The following is a 25,250-nucleotide window of genomic DNA, read 5'->3' on the forward strand; positions in this document are numbered from 1 at the left end:
CATTGCAATTAAGGTTTTGTTCTTTATCTATTTTTAATCTATATTGAAGATCTATAATGAATTTAACGGATATATTTTTGATATTTGAGCCCATTTTTCGCGTTTTACACAAGACGCTCCAAAAAATACTCAAAACGCCGGGGGTGGGGGTGTGCCCCGGCATTATACCCTAAAACGCGCCGGACAACGCATGACTACGGATGGTCTAACCACTCTAAGTGTCACATGTGGGGATCAAACTTAGGTCTCCACTAGTAAACCCAAGCCTTCTACTAATAGGTCACAAGTGGGGATACATGTCTCCATTATTCTCCACCATTCCATTTATTTATACCAAAAAATGAAAAAAAAAATAGAAAGGATACAACACTAATTGGTTTTGTGGGGAGAATGATCATTGTGATGGTGGTCATTTGCACCCGTTAATAGTGACCGGGGGACGGCGTCGTGTTCCAGGGGTCTCACATATGCCACCTCCACACCCTCAATGGCCCTCCATGATGTATACCCACCCGCTATACACTTTGGGCATTTATCTTCTTTAAAATTCTTAATAATTATCCCTCCAGCTATAGAATCAAGACATTTTGTTTAAATAGATAGAAAATATCATAATAGAGAAAATGAAGATACAATATATCGTAATCTTAAAGCATCCGCAACAACACGTCTTCGCGAACTATCACATCCGCTCTAAATCAAATTCCAAACTTTCTTTGAAAATGCACTTTGAAAACAAGCTACGCTATAGTTATATATGTAGCTTATAACTATTACTCTAATTGTAAAACTATAGCGCAATTTTAATCATATTATTTATGAAAATGTCATCGTGTTTTTTTTCTCTTTGCCTTGTAGGTTTTGCAACAAGTTTTTTGTTTGTACATTATCTAGACCCTACACACACACACATACATATATATATATATATATATATTTAAGTATCAACGAGCCGGATCTGACGCCGTTAAAATTAATTCAATCGTAGTTCGTGGCAAAGGTTATATGGTTTTCCTTTGTTTTTTGTTCCCTAAGAAACATGTGCTTATATTCATATAGTATGTGTGTGTGTGAGAGAGAGAGAGAGAGAGAGTATTGTGGTATTGTGTAATTTAGCTCTTGGCTGAATTGCCTATAAAGTTGATTAATAAGGCTTTATGACAACGTTGACCTATTTACATATAGTTGATTGCGTTGCAAGTCCTTAGATTGACTTAAGGGGGAGTATGAATTTCAATACAAATTGTGTTATTAAATTTATGAATATGGAAGTGAATAAAAACTACGATATATATCATATAATTAATATGCTAATAGTGTGATTATCTTGATTGTAGATTTTCAAAGTTTTTGAAGTAGGTTAATCCTCTAAATAAAATGATTAATCAGTACTACTTTGATATATACCGAAGTAGAATACCATTATGTTGTGTAGTGGAGGGGCTACAAAATGGGGCGTTTTGTGTCATGTGGCGCCCAATCAAACAAATAGAGGGTTTTTGTTTTAGGAGTGTAATGGTGTTGTACCCCAATATATATATATATATATATATATATATATATATATATATATATATATATATATGATGAGTGTCATTACAGAACTGTTAAATTATTTAAGAACTTGAAAGAACCATTGAAAACTAACGTTTTTTATAAAAAAATTTGTATGTTAATGTTATTTGAATGTAGTTTTATCATTTTTTTTATATCTATATGTACGATTACAATTTAGAAAATTAGCTTTTATACATATCTATGCTTTGTTTTACCCCTATGTAAATTGTTAGTACATAAATTTTACACATATGTAAACTTGTGATTAATATATGTAATCAAAAATATTTATATAAAATATGATAAAACTAATCTTAAATAATGTCACTAGTACACAAATAGGCATAAGATACGATGGGTTAAACACAGAAGGTGCGGTTTCAAGATCCACCGCACCTTTAGACCAAATTCATAATATTTTGTTTTTTATTAAATGTAAAAGAAGAAGATGCGGTTCTTTTAAACAAATTAACGTTGAATAGGTTCAAATGCAAAAGGTGCGGTTCAAAAATGTATATTATCAAATGCAAAAGGTGCGATTCAAATGCAATAGGTTCCATTATTGTTCTTATTTTGTGAACGGCTATATTTCAAAATTATATATTATCTTCTTTCCCTCTCATGGTTCACTCTCTAGCTTCTTCCTTCTTCCTCACTTCAAGCAAGAAAAGCTCAAAATTTCACATCTTAAATTTTGTCACTTAATTGAAGGTACGTTTTAGTTTTAAGAGATATTTTATATATGATATAGTTGTCATAATATGAATTTAAGATAACCTTATAGAAATACCCGTCTAAAATTTATCTAATAGAGATAAATTTTGGATTGTCCCCTTTGGGACTGCTTTTTGAATATTCTATCTCATTAGGACGTGTATACATTTTAACGTGTTGGCTAAGTAAGAAAAAACGGTAGCTTTTACTCCTACTCCATCGGGTTTGCGTTTTATACGCATACTTGAGGAGTTAAGGAGAAATGCTGCCGATTTTTTCTTAAATAGCTAGCACGTTAAAATGTATACATATGAGATAGAATATCCAAAACGTAGGTTAGGATCCACTACCTTAGAGTGCCGGTTTACATACATTTACATCACTTGTTTGTTTATTTTAATTTTCAGATGGATCGTGATGATTGGATGTACAAAGCTTTGCGACAATCCGAAATTTACGCGGAAGGTGTTAAAAGTTTTCTTAGGGTTGCCTAAGCACATCGCGCTAATAAAGGAAGTCGGTCGATTTGTTGTCCTTGTTCCAAATGTCAAAACTTTAAGTATTGTAATGATACCAATGAAATAGAGGCACATTTGTTCGAAAATGGTTTTAAGCCTAGATACCATTGTTGGTCAAGGCATGGAGAATCACTAGCTGATTTTAGCACGTCATCGACCTCTATTGATAACACATATAACAATGACTCATTAAACCTTAACGGTGATGATGAAAAATCAAATGACCCCATAGACGATGATAACCATTCAAATGATCCCAATGAAAATGTAAATGAAATGTTACATGACATGGAGACTGACATGGGTGATGCTGAAATTGAAAATTTACAACACCTGTTTGAAGATGCAGAAAAACCATTATATCCTGGTTCTAATTTTAAGAAACTTGATACAGTGTTAAACTTGCTTAACTTGAAGTTAAAAAATGGATGGAGTGATAAAAGTTTCACAGAGTTGTTAGTGTTTTGGCATGACAGGCTTCCAAGAGATAATGAATTACCAATTTCAACATACCAAGCAAAAAAGTTAATGTGTCCGATGGGATTAGAAGTTGAAAGAATTCATGCATGCCCAAATAACTGTATATTGTATAGAAATCAGTATGAAAATAACCATAAATGTGTTGTGTGCGGTGCATCAAGGTATAAACAGATAAACGATTCGGGTGACGTTGACGATGAGATGACAAAAAAACGAACGCAGTATTGTGGTATCTCCCTATTATACCGAGACTGAAAAGGTTATTTTCAAACGAAAAAGAAGCCAAATTATTACGATGGCATTCAGAAGAACGTGTAATTGACGGAAAACTAAGACATGTGGCGGATTCACCTCAATGGAAAACAATTGATAACAAGTATCGTGAATTCGGGAAGGAGGCTAGAAACATACGGTTTGGGCTTAATTCAGATGGGATCAGTCCATTTGGGACCATGAGTAGTCGCCATAGTACGTGGCCGGTTCTTTTATGCATCTACAATCTTCCACAATGGTTATGCATGAAACGAAAATACATTATGATGTCGTTGTTGATTCAGGATCCGAGACAGCCTGGTAATAATATTGATGTGTACTTGTCTCCTTTGATTGATGACTTAAAAACCCTTTGGGATTCAGGTGTAAAGGTATATGATGCTTATAAGAAAGAACACTTTCAATTGCGTGCCATGATTTTCTGTACAATAAATGATTTTCCAGCATATGGTAACTTGTCGGGATACAAGATGAAGGGTAAGAAAGCTTGTCCTGTTTGTGAGAATGAAACAAGTTCAATATATTTAAAAAATTGCAAAAAACTTGTATACATGGACCATCGAAGATTCCTTCCGAGGGGTCACATTTTTAGGAATAAAAAAGTTGAGTTTAACGGAGAGGTTGAGCACCGAACGATGCAAACACGGTCCAATCCATATTTTCGAGTTAAAAATACTGTGTTGGGAAAAGATCTCGTGATAATAAAGGAGCCATCTGGAAAAAAAAGTCAATCTTTTGGGATTTACCTTACTGGAAAGATTTAAAGGTAGGCCATTGTCTAGATGTTATGCACAAAGAAAAAAATGTATGTGATAGCTTGTTAGGCTTATTATTAAATATTCAGGGTAAAACTAAAGATGGTGAAAAGGTCCGAAAAGACATGGTACTTTTATATAAAAGTACAAATCTTGCCCCGTAACAGATAGGTGACCGTGTTCTTCTGCCACTTGCTTGTTATAATACAACACTAGAAGAAAGATGACAATTTTGTCAATGTTTACATGATATTAAGGTTCCATCAACCTATTCTTCAAACATTAAAAGATTGGTGTCGTTGAAAGACCGTAAATTGCTTGGAATGAAGTCTCACGATTGTCATGTTTTGATGACACATATGATTCCTATAGCAATTCGTGGATTGTTACCTGATGACGTCCGAAATACAATCACAAAACTGTGTTTGTTTTTTAACAACATTCACTCAAAGGTTATTGATGTTGAACAACTTGATAAATGGGAAAAAGACATTTATGTTACCCTTTGTGAACTGGAGATGTACTTTCCACCATCATTTTTCGATATAATGGTTCACCTAATAGCTCACATCGTTCAAGAAATTAAGGCTTGTGGTCCGGTATACTTACGGTACATGTACCCTTTTGAAAGATATATGGGTGTCTTAAAAGGTCATGTAAGAAACCGTAATCGACCAGAGGGTAGTATTATTGAAGGGTATACTTCTGAAGAGGTGATTGACTTCTGCAAAGGTAATGTTATCATTAACATATGATATATATTAGTATTAATTTACAATATTATAATTGTTTTTTTTTTCACAGGCTATATGGAGGGTGTCGACAGTGTTGGTGTTCCTAAAACTCGTCATTCGGGTCGACTTGAGGGTCACGCGGTAGTTGGTCTTAAAGCAATCATCCCAAATCGTGAAGATGTACAAACAGGACATTTAGTGGTCCTAAAACACATGGCGTGTCTTGCTCCGTATGTTAATGAACACATGGAGATGTTATGGTCAACAAACCCGAATAAGGATGATATATGGTACATAAAAACTCAAAACAAAGAGTTATCGAGGTGGATGAGAAATAAGGTAAAAGAAATTGATGTTGATGAAACCGTGAAAAGATTAGGAGATGGTCCAGATTGTAGAGTTAAATCATATCAAGGGTACGACATTAATGGTTATACGTTTTACACCAGTGATCAAGATAAAAAGAGTGCCGTTCAAAATAGTGGAGTTACATTAATAGCATCAACGACCGAGCTCTACGGTCAACGTCGTGAAACAATGATAAAAATCGCCAAGGATTCTTACTACGGAGTTATACAAGAAATTTGGGAATTGGACTATCATGATTTTAAGATTCCTTTGTTCAGATGTAAGTGAGTGAACAACCGTACAGGTGTTCAAGTTGACAAATATGGGTTTACACTTGTTGACCTTGCAACCGACGGCTATAGATCTGAACCATTCGTTATGGTAAAACATGTCACACAAGTTTTTTTTGTCAAGGACCCGAGCAAACCAAGATACCACATTGTCTTTCAAGGTAAACGACATATTCTTGGTGTCGATAATGTCGTTAACGAAGAGGAAGATGACCACTTTGATGATCTACCACCGTTTTCGGTCGATATTGAACCATGTGATTACGAGAATATGAGGCACACCACATACTTACGTGATGACATTGATGAGATTTATGTTGATGAAGGTTTGATATAGTCAGTTTATTAATATAATTTATCTTTATTTTTTTAAAAATTTTAATAACCAGTTTATTAATAATTTTATTTTATGCAGAATAAATAAGAATGATGAAGATAAATATACGTGTTTGATTATGAGTGTTAAGGAGACATTGTCGATTGTTTGTGTGATTTCATTTAAAACTTTTAAAAAATATGTGTTTTATTTGTTTGTTTTATTATAAGTGTTCTATATTGTATATTGTTAAGAACCGAACCGAAATCAAACGGTTTTAGAAAATCATAAAACCGAAAGTTTGGTTTTCGGTTCGGTTTTAGTCACAAACCCACCGCACCGAAAAAACCGAAACCAAACTTTTTTTTCCATCAACCGTATTTTATTGTTTGCTTATAATTTACATAAATTAAACAAATTATTTGCGTAACTTAAACACCACTATTGTTGTTTTAATAGCCATTTAATAAAAATGTTATCATTTACATAAACAAATTATATTTGGCTTTATATTATGCTGTACACCACAGTCACACCGCCAAATTCCAAGTCACCGCCAAATTCCACCCCCAAAAGTCAAAAGTATTTGACATTCCCTCCAGTGATCTATATCCATTCAATTAGGCGCCAAACTATTAAGTACACCGCCAATCTATTCACACACCACCCCTAATTGCAAACTCTAACTTATCAGTAACTCATTCAGCCCCAATCGGACCACCCACTGAAATAAGCCCCACCCACGACGAACTGTTGACTGAAATTGTACTGCTCGTCAGCCCTCTTTGCCTCTTCAACAAGCACAGTAAGTCACATCTTCAGTTATTTTTGTTAATTGTTTAGGCAGTGGGGAACCTGAACCAAAGTTATTGTTTTGTTTCAATTTCATTATTTATATGTTTGGGCTGATGTGGTTGTGAATAAATAAAGGGTTGTATGTGGTCCTGGCCTGATATTAAAGTGTATTAATTGCACGTGTAGTAGTTTGTTAGATTATATTTAATTGCAAGTGTATTAATTTGACTTTCACTCACCATAGGTATGAGTAACATAAAGAAAACCTCACGCGGGATTGCTGCTTTTTTAACTAAAATTCCCGAGGACAAGTTACCTATGAGATTTGATGAAAATAATATGCCGCTACATGATGATCCAGAAATACTTGGCAAATTTAGTTCATTCTATGGGATGACGGTTCAACATTGCTTTCCAATTCATATTCAAATGTGAAAATTCGAAGACAAAGAGTTTGATTACGTGTGGTCAGAAACGAAGGCACGTATTATATTTTTAACTTAATATGAAATACCTATAAATTATTGGTTATTATTTTAACTTGGTGTTTTTATTCTATAGCAATTTTGGAAGATTGAGACTGATGCGCCTAAAGAATATATGAGGAGGTGGGCTGTGAGACTTGGCACAAACTTTCGATCTAGGACTGCTACAAATTATATATATAATCCAGACCCTAGTCCCGATGCCCCGAAAGCTTATGAAAAATTTCCATTTATTGATGAAGAAGAATGGAAGTTGTTCGTTATACAAAAGACTAGTGAGGAGGCTATGGTATATTTGAATTGTTTATTAATATTAATAATATTATATGTATATGTTTGCATGTAATTAACGACAATTTGTTGACTTATGTAAAGGAAAAAAGAGAAAAAGCAAAAGCTAGTAATTCAAAGAGAAAAAACACGCCTAAGGTAGGACGAGAAGGCTATAGAGGTTTGAAACGAAAGCAAAGTATCATATGGCCCCAGCTTGAGGAAAGCTACCCGGGACTTAAAGGAATACAAAACTCACGTTCTAGGTTGTTTATAATGGGTCATGCAACAAAAAACAAAAAAACCAAGCTGTATTCACTTGATGATGATGGGATTGAGAAGGCTGATGCTTTGGTAAATGATTATGCTATTTAGTTATATGAAAATGAATTCAGTTTGATTTATTAATGTTATAGTTAGATGTTTTAACAAATGTTTTTTGTAGTATCGAGTCGAGCAAGTTATGATAGCTGATGGAAGCTATAATGAAAATAAAGAAGACCCGCTTGTTCGAGTTGTTGGACCCGAGCACGGCGGGCGATCAAGAACGGTGTCCCAGATCATAGGTAATGACTATACATATATACATATATTTGTTGCAAAAAATCTTTTGTACGCACATTCTAGATTTGTTAATTGTTCATCTGTTATTCCAAAAAAATAAAAAATAAATAAAGATATATATTTTTGTTGTTATGATGCTTGCTGTTATATTTTGTTATAATAATGTTGCTATATTTTTGTTGGCACCAAAAAGTTGGTATGCTGCTTCTTGTTATAATAATGTGGTCATGATTTTTTTGTTAACCAAATTTTGCACAGAATCCTCCCCTTTTATATATATATATAAATTGATGAAATTGATATTGTTATAATGAGTTTATAGGCTACACTAAAGTTCATGGAGGGTTGTTTAAAAATGTGAACTATGGTAGAAACTCGATACGACAAGTGGACACGTGTACTGATGGACATGTCAACTATCCACCTATCATGGTAATATATTTTAATTGTTTGCTATATATATGTACATATATATTAAAAATGTTGAATGGTCTTGCAGAGCGAAACCCGATGTGAGTTGCTAATAAACGTGGGTGACTCACTAGTGAAGGTGGCTGAAGGTAAGGCGTGGCCGACCATCGGTGCGGTTTTACGTTGTAAGCCAATAATGGTAGATTGTGTCAAGGTTTCCGTGGATGGCATTGTTGATTCATTTAAAGATTTTGAAGTCTACAATGTAACAAAAACAACAGAAGTTAATACGGTTGAGACGTTGGTTGGTCAAATCATTCAGTGGCCAAGAATATCGATAAGGGTATATTTTTGTTTATATGTTTAAATTTATTTTAGTGTTAAAATATATTTTATTGCATCAGTATTTACTAGAATATATTTTTGTTAAATTGTAGCTTGTGAACCAAAGGGCACCAAGCAAGTCACCAAGTTCCCCGAGAGTGGAGTTGAGTTCTTCTTCACCATGGCTCGTGATTTGCTTGTCGTACAAGCCTCAACGGTTGCTTCCGAATCGGTTTTTTCTCTTAGTGGGAGGGTGTTATCTATGCGAAGAACAAAACTAACTCCCGAGTCTCTAGAGGTTTGCATTTGCCTAAAGGACCATTTGGATGCGGTGGATCGTGTACAACACAAGGCGAACTTTGAAGACGAAATACCAATAGAGCGTCATATTCATGATGAGGAGGCGGGGGACGGGGTTTCTTCCGATAACGAAGACGAGGGTGAAGACGAGAATGAAGACGAAGAAGAGTTGTAATTATTTGTTTTGGTAAAATTATTTGTAACTTGTTCAACTAATATTAATTTTGATTTGTTTTATTATAATTACTTTTGTTACTCATGATTAATTTTTGTTACTTTTTTAATAACGACGAACATTTTATTTATTTAAAAAATAACTATTACAAACATTATTAAAACATAAACGATACTAAACATAACAACTAAAACATAAAAAACAAAGTCCGTCGTTTTAATCCGGGAATACTTATTTTTGGGTTGTAGAGCCAGACAACTCTCCCACTTCCGTTTTTTTAGCTTCCAAACTTCTTTTCTCTCGACAATACTTATTCGTATGTTTTCGAAATGTCGAGTTGGACCCTGCTTTAAGAAACTTCGAGCAATATTTGCAACGTGCCAACTCATGTGAGTCGGTCATGAGACACAAATCATAATGAACCCAAACATCGGGGCATCTTGTTGTTTCGATCACCATAACAACGTCATCATTAGTTGCCATTTGTTGTCGGTTTAAGGTTAATTGTGGTTTGGAGTGTGTTTTATAGTTTTGGAAGTGGTTTAACAAGTACACAAACAAACCTTGCTATTTAGAGTAAAAAAATAACCTATTTATAGTTAAAAAACCGGTTCCAACGGTCAAAAACGGCTATATAGCCGTTGGAACCGGTTCCTAACGGCTATGATATTTAAATTTCAAAAAAAACCGGTGGAACCGGTTTTTACGTAAAAACCGGTTCCGGTTCATACCCTACCCGGTTCTTAAAAGTTAGCATATCTGGGCATCGGTTCGGGTCGGGAACCGAACCGGTTCTTGATTGGAACCGGTGCCATTTTACAACCCGGTGTGAAAAAACAGGTTTCGAACCGGTTCGGGTTTTCCAGTTGAACCCGATTTGTGCACCTCTAGCCCCGGTTAATATTCTAAGAGCCCACATTCACAATCCATACTTAAGCCTAAAAACAAAAATAATCAGAAGGTCCACCAACAGATTTGGGCTATAGCAGGTTTAATAAAAAAAAACCAGCCCAACAAAATTAACTTGACAAAAGATATCATCATCATGATAGTTAAGGATCAAACCCTAGCTACACAACCCAGCCGTCACCATGATGAGTCTTGCCAGAAAATCGAGCTCCGATGACTAGTCATAGGAAAACCGGATTCCGACCACCACATCCGCCGCCGCCAAACCATTTTAGCCTCCACCCTCTCTTCAATCTACCTCCCGCCACCACTTCACCGGAACATCCATCCTTCAACACCGCTACATCCATATCCAACGTCATCACTATCGCTGCCGGAAAATCCTTCACCGGGAAAAATGATTTCCGGTGACATGTTGATGCCCTTCTCTCTTCTTTCTTTCTTTCTTTCTCCATTCACCGTCGCCACCACTAAAAACCCCGCCTATACAAACGATTCGCCGGAAAGAGGAATCCAATCGATTCGAACGAGCTCAGTTCGATTCGATTCATAGAACCGGCTTTCACGATCCACCACCGCCAGCAATTACCATTAAACCCCTCTGCCACATCTTCATACAATAGTTTTCACGTTTAGAAATAACCGACACTCACGTATGTCGGCGTTTCATTTTTCACATCATCAACTTCTAGAATAGTCGTCGATAAGGACCGTAGGGTGGCCGGATTTTTAGCGTATAGCGGAACGGTTTCCGAAACCCCCGGATCTGGCACTTGTAGATCCCAAACATACGGATCTACAAGAAGAAGCTTCAAACACGCTTATTTACCACTTTATTTCCAACTTAATTTCCTGATCTGGAAACTTTATTTTCAAACTTCAACGGGTGTTTAAGTCTCGATTCGGGTAATCGTGGAAATAGAACCCGAAATTCAAGAGAAAAGTTGAATCAGTTGATTCGACCTGCTCTGATACCACTTGTAGGTCCCGAAACCCCGGATCCGACAACGAACGGATTTAGTTCTTGATAAGCGATCGAGACGGGTGTGGTAAATCAAACGACCGAGCATTAATAATATAAAGATAAAATAAAAAAACGATCTCATTGTCGGTTAAAGATGGATAAATTAATAAATGAACCGGCCCCACCCAGGGTGATCTCCCATTGGGTGGGTGATTTACACCTTGGAAAAGACACATACAACAAACACATAAAGCCCCCATTTAAAGCTAAATTATCCTTCTAGAATCATTATCTCATTAAAGCTAAACGTGTGTGTTGAAGCCATCGTTTCATGTCCGCTTTTCTCACCGACATAAATTATTAATTTTTGGCCTTACACATCATCCCTTTTCTCATTAATATCTACTTCTCTCCCTAAAACGTTCTTCCAAATCCAAGTACGTTTTAATTTATATTTTCATATTTTTCTTGTTTTCCTTTTGTTATAATTATGATCATATCGTAACATGTTTTAAATTCTTGAAGTTTTTGTTTTATTTAATTTATATCTTAAGAATTTTGATGATACATGATCAAACATATTGTATTCATCATATCATAGGTGGTTTAAAATTTTTCATCAAAATTCATTCCAAAGCGTCAACAACATTCTTATTTTCAATGTTTCAGATTTGAAAATAAGAATGATTTTCAAAGATTGATCCACATATCGGTCATAACAAACTAGAATTATGCAAGGCCAAATCCCATCATTAACTTTATTGAGTTACGGTTCTAATGACTATTTGTTTATATTTTTATTATTTCGTATTGCTTCACATTTATTATTTCAAAATTAGTTTGCGATCTGTACCCTCCGTGAAGATCGTCTATTTTAGCCTATCTCGGGTCCGAATCTGGGAAACTTTCTAAATAAAATTTGTTACTTACATTCTAATTTAGGTGAGTGGATATTATTAATTTTTAAGAATTTATTGTTATTTTTAAACATTTATGCATTCGGTGACAGAAATCTGTCCAAAACTGATTTCGTTTTCCTTGTTTCATTTTCAACTTCTAGTTATGTTATTTTAATACATATATGTTTCTTTGACCTTTATTTATCAATCACATGCTAAAGAAGCTTTATTTACTTGGATTTAGGCTTTACTTGTTAGGACTCACCAAAGCTTAACCAAGATCTTAATCTTTGAACTCACCAAATTCAAGGTGAGTAATTCACACACCACTTTTTCATCTTTTACTTTTTAGGGATAACATGCATACCATACATATCAAAGTTATTTATTTATTTACATCTATATCTCATTAACCACAATTCGATACTATGTGTTTATGGATTTATTGCTCATCGATGACATGCTATTTGGTTATATGTTTTTTTTTTTATTTTTTGGCATTTAATTGGGCCACATCATCCTCATCGAGTATGCATACCTTACCCCGGTACTAGCTTTGTGCTAGACCGAAAGAGTCCACGTCTATTTTATTTGGTAATTGTTATATATCATCAATGTTGTAATGGTTTATATTCACAGATGAATTGTTAGCATATAATAATACACCTAAACTTGTGTATTGCTCACTCAACTTATTGTTGACCAAACTCTATTTTTATATGTATTAGAGGTTTGCTAGTTGAAGATTTGGATGTTTGAGAAGATAGTTAGCTTACTCTAGGCTATAAAATATAAAAAGCAAGTTTGTATAATGGATTGTTTTTGTTTATATTGTGATGTATATTGATTATATGAATTCAAATAATTAGTTATTGTCACATTAATAGCAATGGTGTCTTGTGAGTTAATGTGCAATCGATTGTGCCCCGGTGTATTCCGTCGTAGTTTGGAGTGTGACATTTTGGGTGCAAGTAACAAGTTCATTCTTTTGATTGTGTTATGGTTTTCTTACTTCCCCTCAGGTAGTTCAAGATCTTGTAGATTAATTACTTGTATACAATAAAGCCACAACATCTAATAACCATCAGAAGGGGATAAGATTTCTACACTTGCTATATGTTGCTTTTAAATGCGAAGCGCAAGTACATTTTCTGTATTTTATTTAATAGTGCCCTAAAAGAACTAAGTACAAAGCGACAACACCACAAGAAGAGAGGTTTTAAAAATTAATGATTCTTTTGTTGCTTATAATTGATTGAATTACAATGTTTTCCTCAAATCATGTCCACCAATGTGTTCTCTCCTAAAATTTCTTTCTTTGACTATGAAAAAGATAATATTGCTCACTTTACCTACCACCACCAAATCAACAACCCATTTCTCTCTAGTGATTTTGATTGTCATACCTACAGCTCTTTAGCTCATCCACCAGTCACCAATGATGTTAGAACACTCGAACAAGACGTTTTTCTTCAGCATCAGAACATGTTCTGAAGATCACAATGATCTTTTAGAGTATGTAATTTCTTCGTATAAGAAAATAATGCCGAGCTCCAAGAGAGATGGGCATAGTAAGATCTACACCGCTCGAAGCCTAGGGATCAGGGAGTAAGATTGTCCATTGACGTCTCACAAAAGTTTTTTCGTCTTCTAGATTTGCTAGGGTTTGATAAAGCAAGTAAAATCCTTGACTGGCTTGGAAAGTCTTTAGCCGCAATTAATGTTGGTTCAGGCCCCAAGTTAACAAACACCAAACACACTTGAACTACTTGTGTATGTGAATCAGAATGTGGAAAGGAAATAATGAAGAAGATATTGAATTGAAAGATACGGGGCCTCTATTTCATAAAACTAAATTTGCTTTTTAAATAGACAAAAGAAAACAAACGTGGTAAATATAAAACAATAAAATACTAAACTCCATCCTATAGAATAGATAAACTAATGCAACGTGAGGTTCATTGAAACTTGGTCAATCAAAGACTAAATCTTCCATAAACCTACTAATCCACGTTCCATAAACGAACCGATTGGCGCAAACTTGGTTGCACAAACAAACCACTACTCATCTTCAACTGTTTCTAAAGAGTTTGATGCCAAATTTCTGGAAACCATTAAGCGAGATTCAGACGTGGAAAATGGCAAGAAGAAGAGGTCACGTCTTAAATATTGTGTAGATGGAAAAGAGAAGAAAACAACACAAACAAGCAAGCTGGATCTCAAGATACTTTTTCAAGAGAACAGTCAAGGGCAGAGGCAAGAGCAAGAGCTAGAAAAAAGAACAAACAAAAATCCCGTTTGTAATGGATCATGAAACTTCCGGGCAACCAAAAGATTCAAGCTTTAAGGTCAGGGCGTTTCGTGATCAGCTGGGAGATCATGCGGTTAATGATTCAGATCTGGAATATGTGTAATATTAATCATATGGAAATGTGCAATGCTGTATTAGGATCTTGAGAACCAGTAATCCTAGTGGCAAAACAACGATATGTATAGTCATGGCCCAAATATACGAGGAAAGGCCCATTGGCCCAAGTACATGCAAATAACAAAAGGAAAACAATGAGTTAATATATTATATAAGCTAACATTTTAGTCCTACAAGAACGATTGGGAGTGCAGACGAAAGTATTAATTCGAGGCCACCAAGTGGGAGATTCTTGGGTTTTTTAGGCCTAACTTAGTTGATGTCAAAAAGAGGAGACAAGGGTCGGCTGACACTAAGCACAACTCGTTGGAGATATCTTCTCCATTAAGTTACAAATCCTAGTTGTTTCTCTCTATATATATGTTCTTGTGTATATATATTCACATTCACTCAATAATGAATACCTAGTTGTCACCCGTAGAAGTAAGTTAATTTAGACTAAACCACGTTAAAACCTAATGTTTTCATTTTTTGCTTTCGTGTTTGTTCGGTTTCATGTGTGTGCAGATCCTAAAATAGATTACTTAAATACAACAAAGCCACAATACCGAAACAATGGAATAAGTTTTCTCCACTTGCTGTCTGTTGCTTTTAAATGCGAAGAGCAAGTACATTTTCTGCATTTTACTTAATAGTGCCCTAAAATAACTAGTTCAATACAAAGTCAAAACACCACCACAGCCACAGGGGGGAGAAGCTTTCAAAATGCTAGTTGACACAAAACTAGACTGAAGTTAATGGTTTTTTTCTTGCTTATAATTGTTTTGAATTACAATGTTTTCTTCAAATCCTTGTTCACAGGTCCCCTCATCCACCAATGTCTTCTCTCCTTCAAATTCTTTCTTTGACTATGAAAAAGATATCGATCACTTTAACTACCACCAGCAAATTGACAACCTATTTACCTCCAACGATTTTGTCTCTCCTACCTACAGCTCTCCAGCTCATGATCCTGATCCGGTCACTAATGATGTTACCACACATGAACAAGACTTTGTTCTTCAGCAGCAGTTTTCTGAAGATCATGATGATCTCTTAGAGTCTGTGATTTCCTCATATAAGAAGAAAATGCCGAGCTCCAAGAGAGATGGGTATAGTAAGATCTACACCGCTCGAGGCCCTAGGGATCGGAGAGTGAGATTGTCCATCGACGTCTCACGAAAGTTCTTTTGTCTTCAAGATTTGCTAGGGTTTGATAAAGCAAGCAAAACCCTTGACTGGCTCCTTACCAAGTCTTTAACTGCAATTAAGGACTTGGTTGCACAAACAAGAAAGTGTTCATCTTCAACTCTCACTGAAGAATCTAACGCCAAGTTTCTTGAAACTATTAAGCGAGATTCAGATGTGGAAAATGGCAAAATGAAGAAGTCAAGACTTAAATGTGTAGATGTGAAAGGGAAGAAATTGACACAAAAAAGCAAAGTTGGATCTCATGAAACATTTTCAAGAGAACAGTCAAGGGCAGAGGCAAGAGCAAGAGCTAGAGAAAGAACGAAAGAAAAAACCCGTTTAAAAAAGTTAGTAATGGATCAGGAAACTTCCAAGCAATTAATAGATTCAAGCTTTCAGGTTAGAGAGTTTCTTGAACAGCTGGGAGATCATGCAGTTAATGACTCAGATCTGGAATATGTGTAATGCTAATCATATGGAAATGTGCATACTAATTATTTGTTTGTAATTTGTATTAGGGATCTTGAGAACCAGCTTCCTAGTGACAAAATAACTATAATTAATTAATGGTGGAGCTGAGGCAATGATGTAAGTTCTTCATGTTGTTGATTAGTTATTAATCAATTTGATTATGTTTATGAAGGAATTTGATTTCCCATAATGAACTGTTGATTGATCTGAAGATTCAGATCTGGCCATGTTACATTTGATTTCTTCTAATGGCTTTTGAGCACCTAATTAACACATGTTGAGTATGCCCTAATAATGGCTTTTGGGTACATAAAGACCAGGAAAACATCACTCAAGGAGTTGAGCCTGTTGTTTTTTTTTGTGTTAACCAATTGATCAAAGATGCATGTTTATGTATTCAAGTGCCTTTAAAAGGCAAACCTTGAAGCAATGGTAAGGTTGTTGGCATGTGACCTAGCTTGGAGCGTGAGGTCCACGGGTACGCCACGAGTTTGAGTCGTGAAAACAACCTCTTGAAGATATATAGGGTAGATGTAGACCCAAGTTGGCCAGACACTCCTCGGACCACGGCCATGAAAAACCTTTTGCACCGGATTTACCTTTATTTTAATCAAGTGACTAGTAATTTAAGTTTTTGCAAACAAGTGGCATTTTTTCTTTTTTTGCGTTTATGGTCTTTCGAAAGAATCATTTGCACATCTGACTTAAATTGCATCACGCATGGCCAAATTGTAGTCTCAAGCATTTGAAAAGGAAAATTCTAAGGAGAAGAAATTGGCACTTAGGATAGATCATGTTCCATCTTCCTCCCATTAGTCCTGCTTTATTTCTTTTTCAAATAAAAGTTTTCAGCTTTTATTTCAAGCCATCAAACTAATATTCTTAATTTGTCAACGTTTTGCTATATTTTTCTTTTAACGGCTACTCATTAAATCACATTTGAACCCTTGACCTCATAGATAGAGTTGAGTAGCCAGGATATCTCTTGGAGACAAGTTTTTTCTGTATTAACATGTTTTATATATACCAGCCATCAAGCATGATCTGGTTTAATGGTATATATCTTAAGCATTGTCCAGCTGTTAGTTGCAAATACATTAAAAGGTAACTGAATTCAAATCTCCTAAAAATATATTATTGCTAAACATTTCATTTCTGATAATTAATAGAAGAAAGGTCTGAAAAGATCATCCTGTAAACAGGATTCCTGACTGTTTGTACCAAGTTTTTCACTGTTTTATCTTGTAATCAAGATTGTCCTTGATATTGACATCACAGTTATCTTGTCCACCTGTACATTTAATCATACAAACTTTTATCTTCCGTATACAAATTTTTAATATAAAATGTAATCTTGTGGTTACTTAGATGTCCGAATCAGGGCCTGATTCTGGGTACTTAACATACCAATCTTATATTCTCTATAAAATGTTCATGCTATTGCATTAATTATCCGTTAACTACCACATGTAATTTGTTACAACATTTTTAAATGAGTGCCCAATATTAAAAACAAATTGAATCCGTGTAACCATAGGGGCCGGCCATTGAGTGTGTAAGTATATAAGTGGATGTTTGTGTGCAGTGTAGAACAAGTTATGGTGTCAAGGGTGATATGATATGATTTCAATACAGAAAACAAGAACAAACAAGTACGTATTTGTTGGCATTACACAGTAGCATTGTTACTGTTAAAACATATGTATTGATATATCAACAAATTAAATTGTATTTGAAAATTAATGAATCACCGAAATTATTAAGGGTGTTTGGGAAAGACAAACAAAGGAAGATGTGAGTTGTGACCGTGGATGGAGCCGCAGGTTTAAAAAGAAACACTGAGATATAGGAACCCTAAATGACTACAAGAAAATAATTATATTTTCATAATGAACCTTATAGAGGTAGGGTATCAAAAAGACCAAAATACCCTTAAGCACCACCCGCGAGTCAGAGGGGACCCCCTCATATGCCACCCGCAGGACATATAAATCACCCGCATAACTCAAAAGCCAAAGGAAGAACAATAACACATCTTAGAGACTACATGCGGAAGGATCTAGACGCCCTCAGAAGTCATCCGCGGGGTACTGTTCTCACCCGCAAAGATGACCAGAAGGCAACGTCATATGACAGCTATAATTAACTAATTCTCTTCTAGAAGATTTACCAAGATCCTTTCTTGAGAAGCACGTGACCCAACAACCAATAGAAGAAAGACAGTTAGCTAGGTTGTTATAATTGTGCACATGACCAAGTTTAGCCCATCCTATCACGGACAGACACGTGTCCAGGTTGTTACAACCATGCACATGGGCCAAACAGCTTGCCCTATCATATGAAGACACGTGTCCAAACGGTTACGAAAGCATCTTCTAGAAAAAGACAGTTGGGTCAATCACATTCCCACATCGTTCGGCTATAAATACAATCTCAATCTCCATGAGGTATTCATTCGCTCTCAATATTCTACTCTAAATACTTAAGTACTTTATCTGTTTACCGGTATTGTACTTAATCTCACGTTGGAGGGTGGTTACGGGAAGACCCCCTTCTTGTTCTTCCCGTAACGAGCTCACGGTGGTTTTTTTGCAGGTTTCCGTCATTGGACTTTGGGAGATCGGACTCGTATCATTGTTTAGTAGTTGTTTGACATGTACCATGTGGACTCATTGGATCTAAACCCTTTGGGTGACTAGATCCGTGTTTCTTCAAACTTTGTTTTTTTTTCTTTTCATGTTTCATATTAAACTTAAAACCCTTTGGTGAATATTCCATGCTAAGCATAAGATTATGCGTTAATGTGTCTATACAAAATTTTATATCATTTTATATTATTTGTTACGTCATCACCATCTCAGCTTTCTTTCAATATTCAACCTATGTCGTACTTTATTCTCCACAAATAAACATTATTTTTCTTAGAACGGTGGTTTTTTATGTGTTAGACCACAATACTCTTCAATTTGGATAACCCAATTGCTCCACTTTAGCTAGACTATGTTGTCTTAACCGGGATCACGCTAACTTCAGAGTTTGGCTTGGCATTCCCCTAGGAAATCATACTGCCGGCTGCCACTTGACAGATGTTTACCACAAGAGCTGTACTCTCCAGCGTAACACACGGCTGAAGTAAAAACCGATGGGCTCGGGATTCGAACTGACAACATCGTAAGGTCTAGATCAAATATTTCATTGTCAATAAGACCATGTGTAGTCATAACTATCCACATTCAGGCATTATGCGCCACGTGGCGCTCAGTCAGAGTTATGTTTTTTTACAAAAATAGGGTGTAGTCATAACTCTCCACCCCCAGGCGTTATGCGCCACGTGGCGCCCCGTCACTATTAATTTTATTTGTTTTTTTTAAATAATAATTCATTTAAATACCAAGTTGCAAGGACTTAAATTCAAATACTATTAAAAACAAGGTTCAAGCTAATAAATAAATAGTACCATAGGGACTAAACAAAAACTCTCAACCATTTATAAACCAACAAACCCTAAATCTCTTCTTCTTCTTCTTCTTGCTGCCTCTACAGATGCAAATACTTGAAAACCCTAGATCCATTGCAATTAAGGTTTTGTTCTTTATCTATTTTTAATCTATATTGAAGATCTATAATGAATTTAACGGATATATTTTTGATATTAAACCCATTTTTCGCGTTTTACACAAGACGCTCCAAAAAAATACTCAAAACGCGGGGGGTGGGGGTGTGCCCCGGCGTTATACCCTAAAACGCGCCGGACAACGCATGACTACGGATGGTCTAACCATTCTAAGTGTCACGTGTGGGGATCAAACTTAGGTCTCCACTAGTAAACCCAAGCCTTCTACTAATAGGTCACAAGTGGGGATACATGTCTCCATTATTCTCCACCATTCCATTTATTTATACCAAAAAATTAAAAAAAAAATAGAAAGGATACAACACTAATTGGTTTTGTGGGGAGAATGATCATTGTGATGGTGGTCATTTGCACCCGTTAATAGTGACCGGGGGATGGCGTCGTGTTCCAGGGGTCTCACATATGCCACCTCAACACCCTCAATGGCCCTCCATGATGTATACCCACCCGCCTAATACTGTGAATACACTTTGGGCATTTATCTTCTTTAAAATTCTTTCTAATTATCCCTCCAGCTATAGAATCAAGACATTTTGTTTAAATAGATAGAAAATATCATAATAGAGAAAATGAAGATACAATATATCGTAATCTTAAAGCATCCGCAACAACACGTGTTCGCGAACTATCACATCCGCTCTAAATCAAATTCCAAACTTTCTTTGAAAATACACTTTGAAAACAAGCTACGCTATAGTTTTATATGTAGCTTATAACTATTACTCTAATTGTAAAACTATAGCGCAATTTTAATCATATTATTTATGAAAATGTCATCGTGTTTTTTTTCTCTTTGCCTTGTACGTTTTGCAACAAGTTTTTTGTTTGTACATTATCTAGACCCTACACACACACATACATATATATATATATATATATATATTTAAGTATCAACGAGCCGGATCTGACGCCGTTAAAATTAATTCAATCGGAGTTCGTGGCAAAGGTTATATGGTTTTCCTTTGTTTTTTGTTCCCTAAGAAACATGTGCTTATATTCATATAGTGTGTGTGTGTGTGAGAGAGAGAGAGAGAGAGAGAGAGAGAGAGTATTGTGGTATTGTGTAATTTAGCTCTTGGCTGAATTGCCTATAAAGTTGATTAATAAGGCTTTATGACAACGTTGACCTATTTACATATAGTTGATTGCGTTGCAAGTCCTTAGATTGACTTTAGGGGGAGTATGAATTTCAATACAAATTGTGTTATTAAATTTATGAATATGGAAGTGAATAAAAACTACGATATATATCATATAATTAATATGCTAATAGTGTGATTATCTTGATTGTAGATTTTCAAAGTTTTTGAAGTAGGTTAATCCTCTAAATAAAATGATTAATCAGTACTACTTTGATATATACCGAAGTAGAATACCATTATGTTGTGTAGTGGAGGGGCTACAAAATGGGGCGTTTTGTGTCATGTGGCGCCCAATCAAACAGGGTTTTTGTTTTAGGAGTGTAATGGTGTTGTACCCCAATATATATATATATATATATATGATTAGTGTCATTACAGAACTGTTAAATTATTTAAGAACTTGAATGAACCATTGAAAACTAACGTTTTTTATAAAAAAATTTGTATGTTAATGTTATTTGAATGTAGTTTTATCATTTTTTTTATATCTATATGTACGATTACAATTTAGAAAATTAGTTTTTATACATATCTATGCTTTGTTTTACACCTATGTAAATTGTTAGTACATAAATTTTACACATATGTAAACTTGTGATTAATATATGTAATCAAAAATATTTATATAAAATATGATAAAACTAATCTTAAATAATGTCACTAGTACACAAATAGGCATAAGATGCGATGGGTTAAACACAAAAGGTGCGGTTTCAAGATCCACCGCACCTTTAGACCAAATTCATAATATTTTGTTTTTGTATTAAATGTAAAAGAAGAAGATGCGGTTCTTTTAAACAAATTAACGTTGAATAGGTTCAAATGCAAAAGGTGCGGTTCAAAAATGTATATTATCAAATGCTAAAAGGTGCGATTCAAATGCAATAGGTTCCATTATTGTTCTTATTTTGTAAACGGCTATATTTCAAAATTATATAGTATCTTCTTTCCCTCTCACGGTTCACTCTCTAGCTTCTTCCTTCTTCCTCACTTCAAGCAAGAAAAGCTCAAAATTTCACATCTTAAATTTTGTCACTTAATTGAAGGTACGTTTTAGTTTTAAGAGATATTTTATATATGATATAGTTGTCATAATATGAATTTAAGATAACCTTATAGAAATACCCGTCTAAAATTTATCTAATAGAGATAAATTTTGGATTGTCCCCTTTGGGACTGCTTTTTGAATATTCTATCTCATTATGACGTGTATACATTTTAACGTGTTGGCTACGTAAGAAAAAACGGTAGCTTTTACTCCTACTCCATCGGGTTTGCGTTTTATACGCATACTTGAGGAGTTAAGGAGAAATGCTGCCGATTTTTTCTTAAATAGCTAGCACGTTAAAATGTATACATATGAGATAGAATATCCAAAAAGTGGGTTAGGATCCACTACCTTAGAGTGCCGGTTTACATACATTTACATCACTTGTTTGTTTATTTTAATTTTCAGATGGATCGTGATGATTGGATGTACAAAGCTTTGCGACAATCCGAAATTTACGCGGAAGGTGTTAAAAGTTTTCTTAGGGTTGCCGAAGCACATCGCGCTAATAAAGGAAGTCGGTCGATTTGTTGTCCTTGTTCCAAATGTCAAAACTTTAAGTATTGTAATGATACCAATGAAATAGAGGCACATTTGTTCGAAAATGGTTTTAAGCCTAGATACCATTGTTGGTCAAGGTATGGAGAATCACTAGCTGATTTTAGCACGTCATCGACCACTATTGATAACACATATAACAATGACTCATTAAACCTTAACGGTGATGATGAAAAATCAGATGACCCCATAGACGATGATAACCATTCAAATGATCCCAATGAAAACGTAAATGAAATGTTACATGACATGGAGACTGACATGGGTGATGCTGAAATTGAAAATTTACAACACCTATTTGAAGATGCAGAAAAACCATTATATCCTGGTTCTAATTTTAAGAAACTTGATACAGTGTTAAACTTGCTTAACTTGAAGTTAAAAAATGGATGGAGTGATAAAAGTTTCACAGAGTTGTTAGTGTTTTGGCATGACAGGCTTCCAAGAGATAATGAATTACCAATTTCAACATACCAAGCAAAAAAGTTAATGTGTCCGATGGGATTAGAAGTTGAAAGAATTCATGCATGCCCAAATAACTGTATATTGTATAGAAATCAGTATGAAAATAACCATAAATGTGTTGTGTGCGGTGCATCAAGGTATAAACAGATAAACGATTCGGGTGACGTTGACGATGAGATGACAAAAAAACTAACGCCTGCTAAAGTATTGTGGTATCTCCCTATTATACCGAGACTGAAAAGGTTATTTTCAAACGAAAAAGAAGCCAAATTATTACGTTGGCATTCAGAAGAACGTGTAATTAACGGAAAACTAAGACATGTGGCGGATTCACCTCAATGGAAAACCATTGATAACAAGTATCGTGAATTCGGGAAGGAGGCTAGAAACATACGGTTTGGGCTTAATTCAGATGGGATCAGTCCATTTGGGACCATGAGTAGTCGCCATAGTACGTGGCCTGTTCTTTTATGCATCTACAATCTTCCACAATGGTTATGCATGAAACGAAAATACATTATGATGTCGTTGTTGATTCAGGGTCCGAGACAGCCTGGTAATAATATTGATGTGTACTTGTCTCCTTTGATTGATGACTTAAAAACCCTTTGGGATTCAGGTGTAAAGGTATATGATGCTTATAAGAAAGAACACTTTCAATTGCGTGCCATGATTTTCTGTACAATAAATGATTTTCCAGCATATGGTAACTTGTCGGGATACAAGATGAAGGGTAAGAAAGCTTGTCCTGTTTGTGAGAATGAAACAAGTTCAATATATTTAAAAAATTGCAAAAAACTTGTATACATGGACCATCGAAGATTCCTTCCGAGGGGTCACATTTTTAGGAATAAAAAAGTTGAGTTTAACGGAGAGGTTGAGCACCGAACGATGCAAACACGGTCCAATCCATATTTTCGAGTTAAAAATACTGTGTTGGGGAAAAGATCTCGTGATAATAAAGGAGCCATCTGGAAAGATTTAAAGGTAGGCCATTGTCTAGATGTTATGCACATAGAAAAAAATGTATGTGATAGCTTGTTAGGCTTATTATTAAATATTCAGGGTAAAACTAAAGATGGTGAAAAGGTCCGAAAAGACATGGTACTTTTATATAAACGTACAAATCTTGCCCCGTAACAGATAGGTGACCGTGTTCTTCTGCCACTTGCTTGTTATAATACAACACTAGAAGAAAGAAGACAATTTTGTCAATGTTTACATGATATTAAGGTTCCATCAACCTATTCTTCAAATATTAAAAGATTGGTGTCGTTGAAAGACCGTAAATTGCTTGGAATGAAGTCTCACGATTGTCATGTTTTGATGACACATATGATTCCTATAGCAATTCGTGGATTGTTACCTGATGACGTCCGAAATACAATCACAAAACTGTGTTTGTTTTTTAACAACATTCACTCAAAGGTTATTGATGTTGAACAACTTGATAAATGGGAAAAAGACATTTATGTTACCCTTTGTGAACTGGAGATGTAGTTTCCACCATCATTTTTCGATATAATGGTTCACCTAATAGCTCACATCGTTCAAGAAATTAAGGCTTGTGGTCCGGTATACTTACGGTACATGTACCCTTTTGAAAGATATATGGGTGTCTTAAAGGGTCATGTAAGAAACCGTAATCGACCAGAGGGTAGTATTATTGAAGGGTATACTTCTGAAGAGGTGATTGAGTTCTGCAAAGGTAATGTTATCATTAACATATGATATATATTAGTATTAATTTACAATATTATAATTGTTTTTTTTTTCACAAGCTATATAGAGGGTGTCGACAGTGTTGGTGTTCCTAAAACTCGTCATTCGGGTTGACTTGAGGGTCACGCGGTAGTTGGTCTTAAAGCAATCATCCCAAATCGTGAAGATGTACAAACAGCACATTTAATGGTCCTAAAACACATGGCGTGTCTTGCTCCGTATGTTAATGAACACATGGAGATGTTACGGTCAACAAACCCGAATAAGGATGATATATGGTACATAAAAACTCAAAACAAAGAGTTATCGAGGTGGATGAGAAATAAGGTAAAAGAAATTGATGTTGATGAAACCGTGAAAAGATTAGGAGATGGTCCAGATTGTAGAGTTAAATCATATCAAGGGTACGACATTAATGGTTATACGTTTTACACCAGTGATCGAGATAGAAAGAGTGCCGTTCAAAATAGTGGAGTTACATTAATAGCATCAACGACCGAGCTCTACGTCAACATCGTGAAACAATGATAA

The 25,250-nt window shown here is 35.2% G+C and overlaps 4 protein-coding genes, 1 long non-coding RNA gene and 1 pseudogene across 5 annotated transcripts; all 6 read left to right on the forward strand.

The window, feature by feature from the left end:
* The first annotated feature begins 2,678 nt into the window (after positions 1-2,678).
* On the forward strand, positions 2,679-5,667 carry LOC143596521 (uncharacterized). Its single transcript, XM_077075279.1, has 5 exons — positions 2,679-2,736; positions 2,857-3,430; positions 3,529-3,913; positions 4,555-5,029; positions 5,102-5,667. The coding sequence occupies exons 1-5, from the start codon at positions 2,679-2,681 to the stop codon at positions 5,665-5,667; spliced, it is 2,058 nt and encodes a 685-aa protein (XP_076931394.1).
* An 884-nt stretch (positions 5,668-6,551) lies between these two features.
* Positions 6,552-7,477, forward strand: LOC143595234 (uncharacterized). The gene is made up of 2 exons (XR_013146487.1): positions 6,552-6,790; positions 7,025-7,477. It is a non-coding gene; the product is annotated as an uncharacterized LOC143595234 (long non-coding RNA).
* Positions 7,478-7,518: 41 nt separating this feature from the next.
* On the forward strand, positions 7,519-8,894 carry LOC143596527 (uncharacterized). The gene is made up of 6 exons (XM_077075287.1): positions 7,519-7,554; positions 7,641-7,889; positions 7,981-8,101; positions 8,422-8,531; positions 8,599-8,814; positions 8,889-8,894. Exons 1-6 carry the CDS (start codon positions 7,552-7,554, stop codon positions 8,892-8,894), a joined length of 705 nt encoding a protein of 234 aa, XP_076931402.1. The 5' UTR covers positions 7,519-7,551.
* A 4,730-nt stretch (positions 8,895-13,624) lies between these two features.
* On the forward strand, positions 13,625-14,495 carry LOC143596535 (uncharacterized; annotated as a pseudogene).
* A 697-nt stretch (positions 14,496-15,192) lies between these two features.
* Positions 15,193-16,305, forward strand: LOC143595241 (uncharacterized). The gene has a single exon (XM_077074314.1). The coding sequence runs from the start codon at positions 15,284-15,286 to the stop codon at positions 16,142-16,144; it is 861 nt and encodes a 286-aa protein (XP_076930429.1). The 5' UTR covers positions 15,193-15,283; the 3' UTR covers positions 16,145-16,305.
* Positions 16,306-22,382: 6,077 nt separating this feature from the next.
* Positions 22,383-24,497, forward strand: LOC143596544 (uncharacterized). Its single transcript, XM_077075297.1, has 2 exons — positions 22,383-24,023; positions 24,141-24,497. The coding sequence occupies exons 1-2, from the start codon at positions 22,383-22,385 to the stop codon at positions 24,495-24,497; spliced, it is 1,998 nt and encodes a 665-aa protein (XP_076931412.1).
* The last annotated feature ends 753 nt before the right edge of the window (positions 24,498-25,250 follow it).

The sequence above is a fragment of the Bidens hawaiensis genome, unplaced genomic scaffold (assembly GCF_021521415.1).
Source record: "Bidens hawaiensis isolate Kalapana, Puna unplaced genomic scaffold, B.hawaiensis_p1.1 tig00001721_1, whole genome shotgun sequence".
Lineage (NCBI taxonomy): Eukaryota > Viridiplantae > Streptophyta > Magnoliopsida > Asterales > Asteraceae > Bidens > Bidens hawaiensis.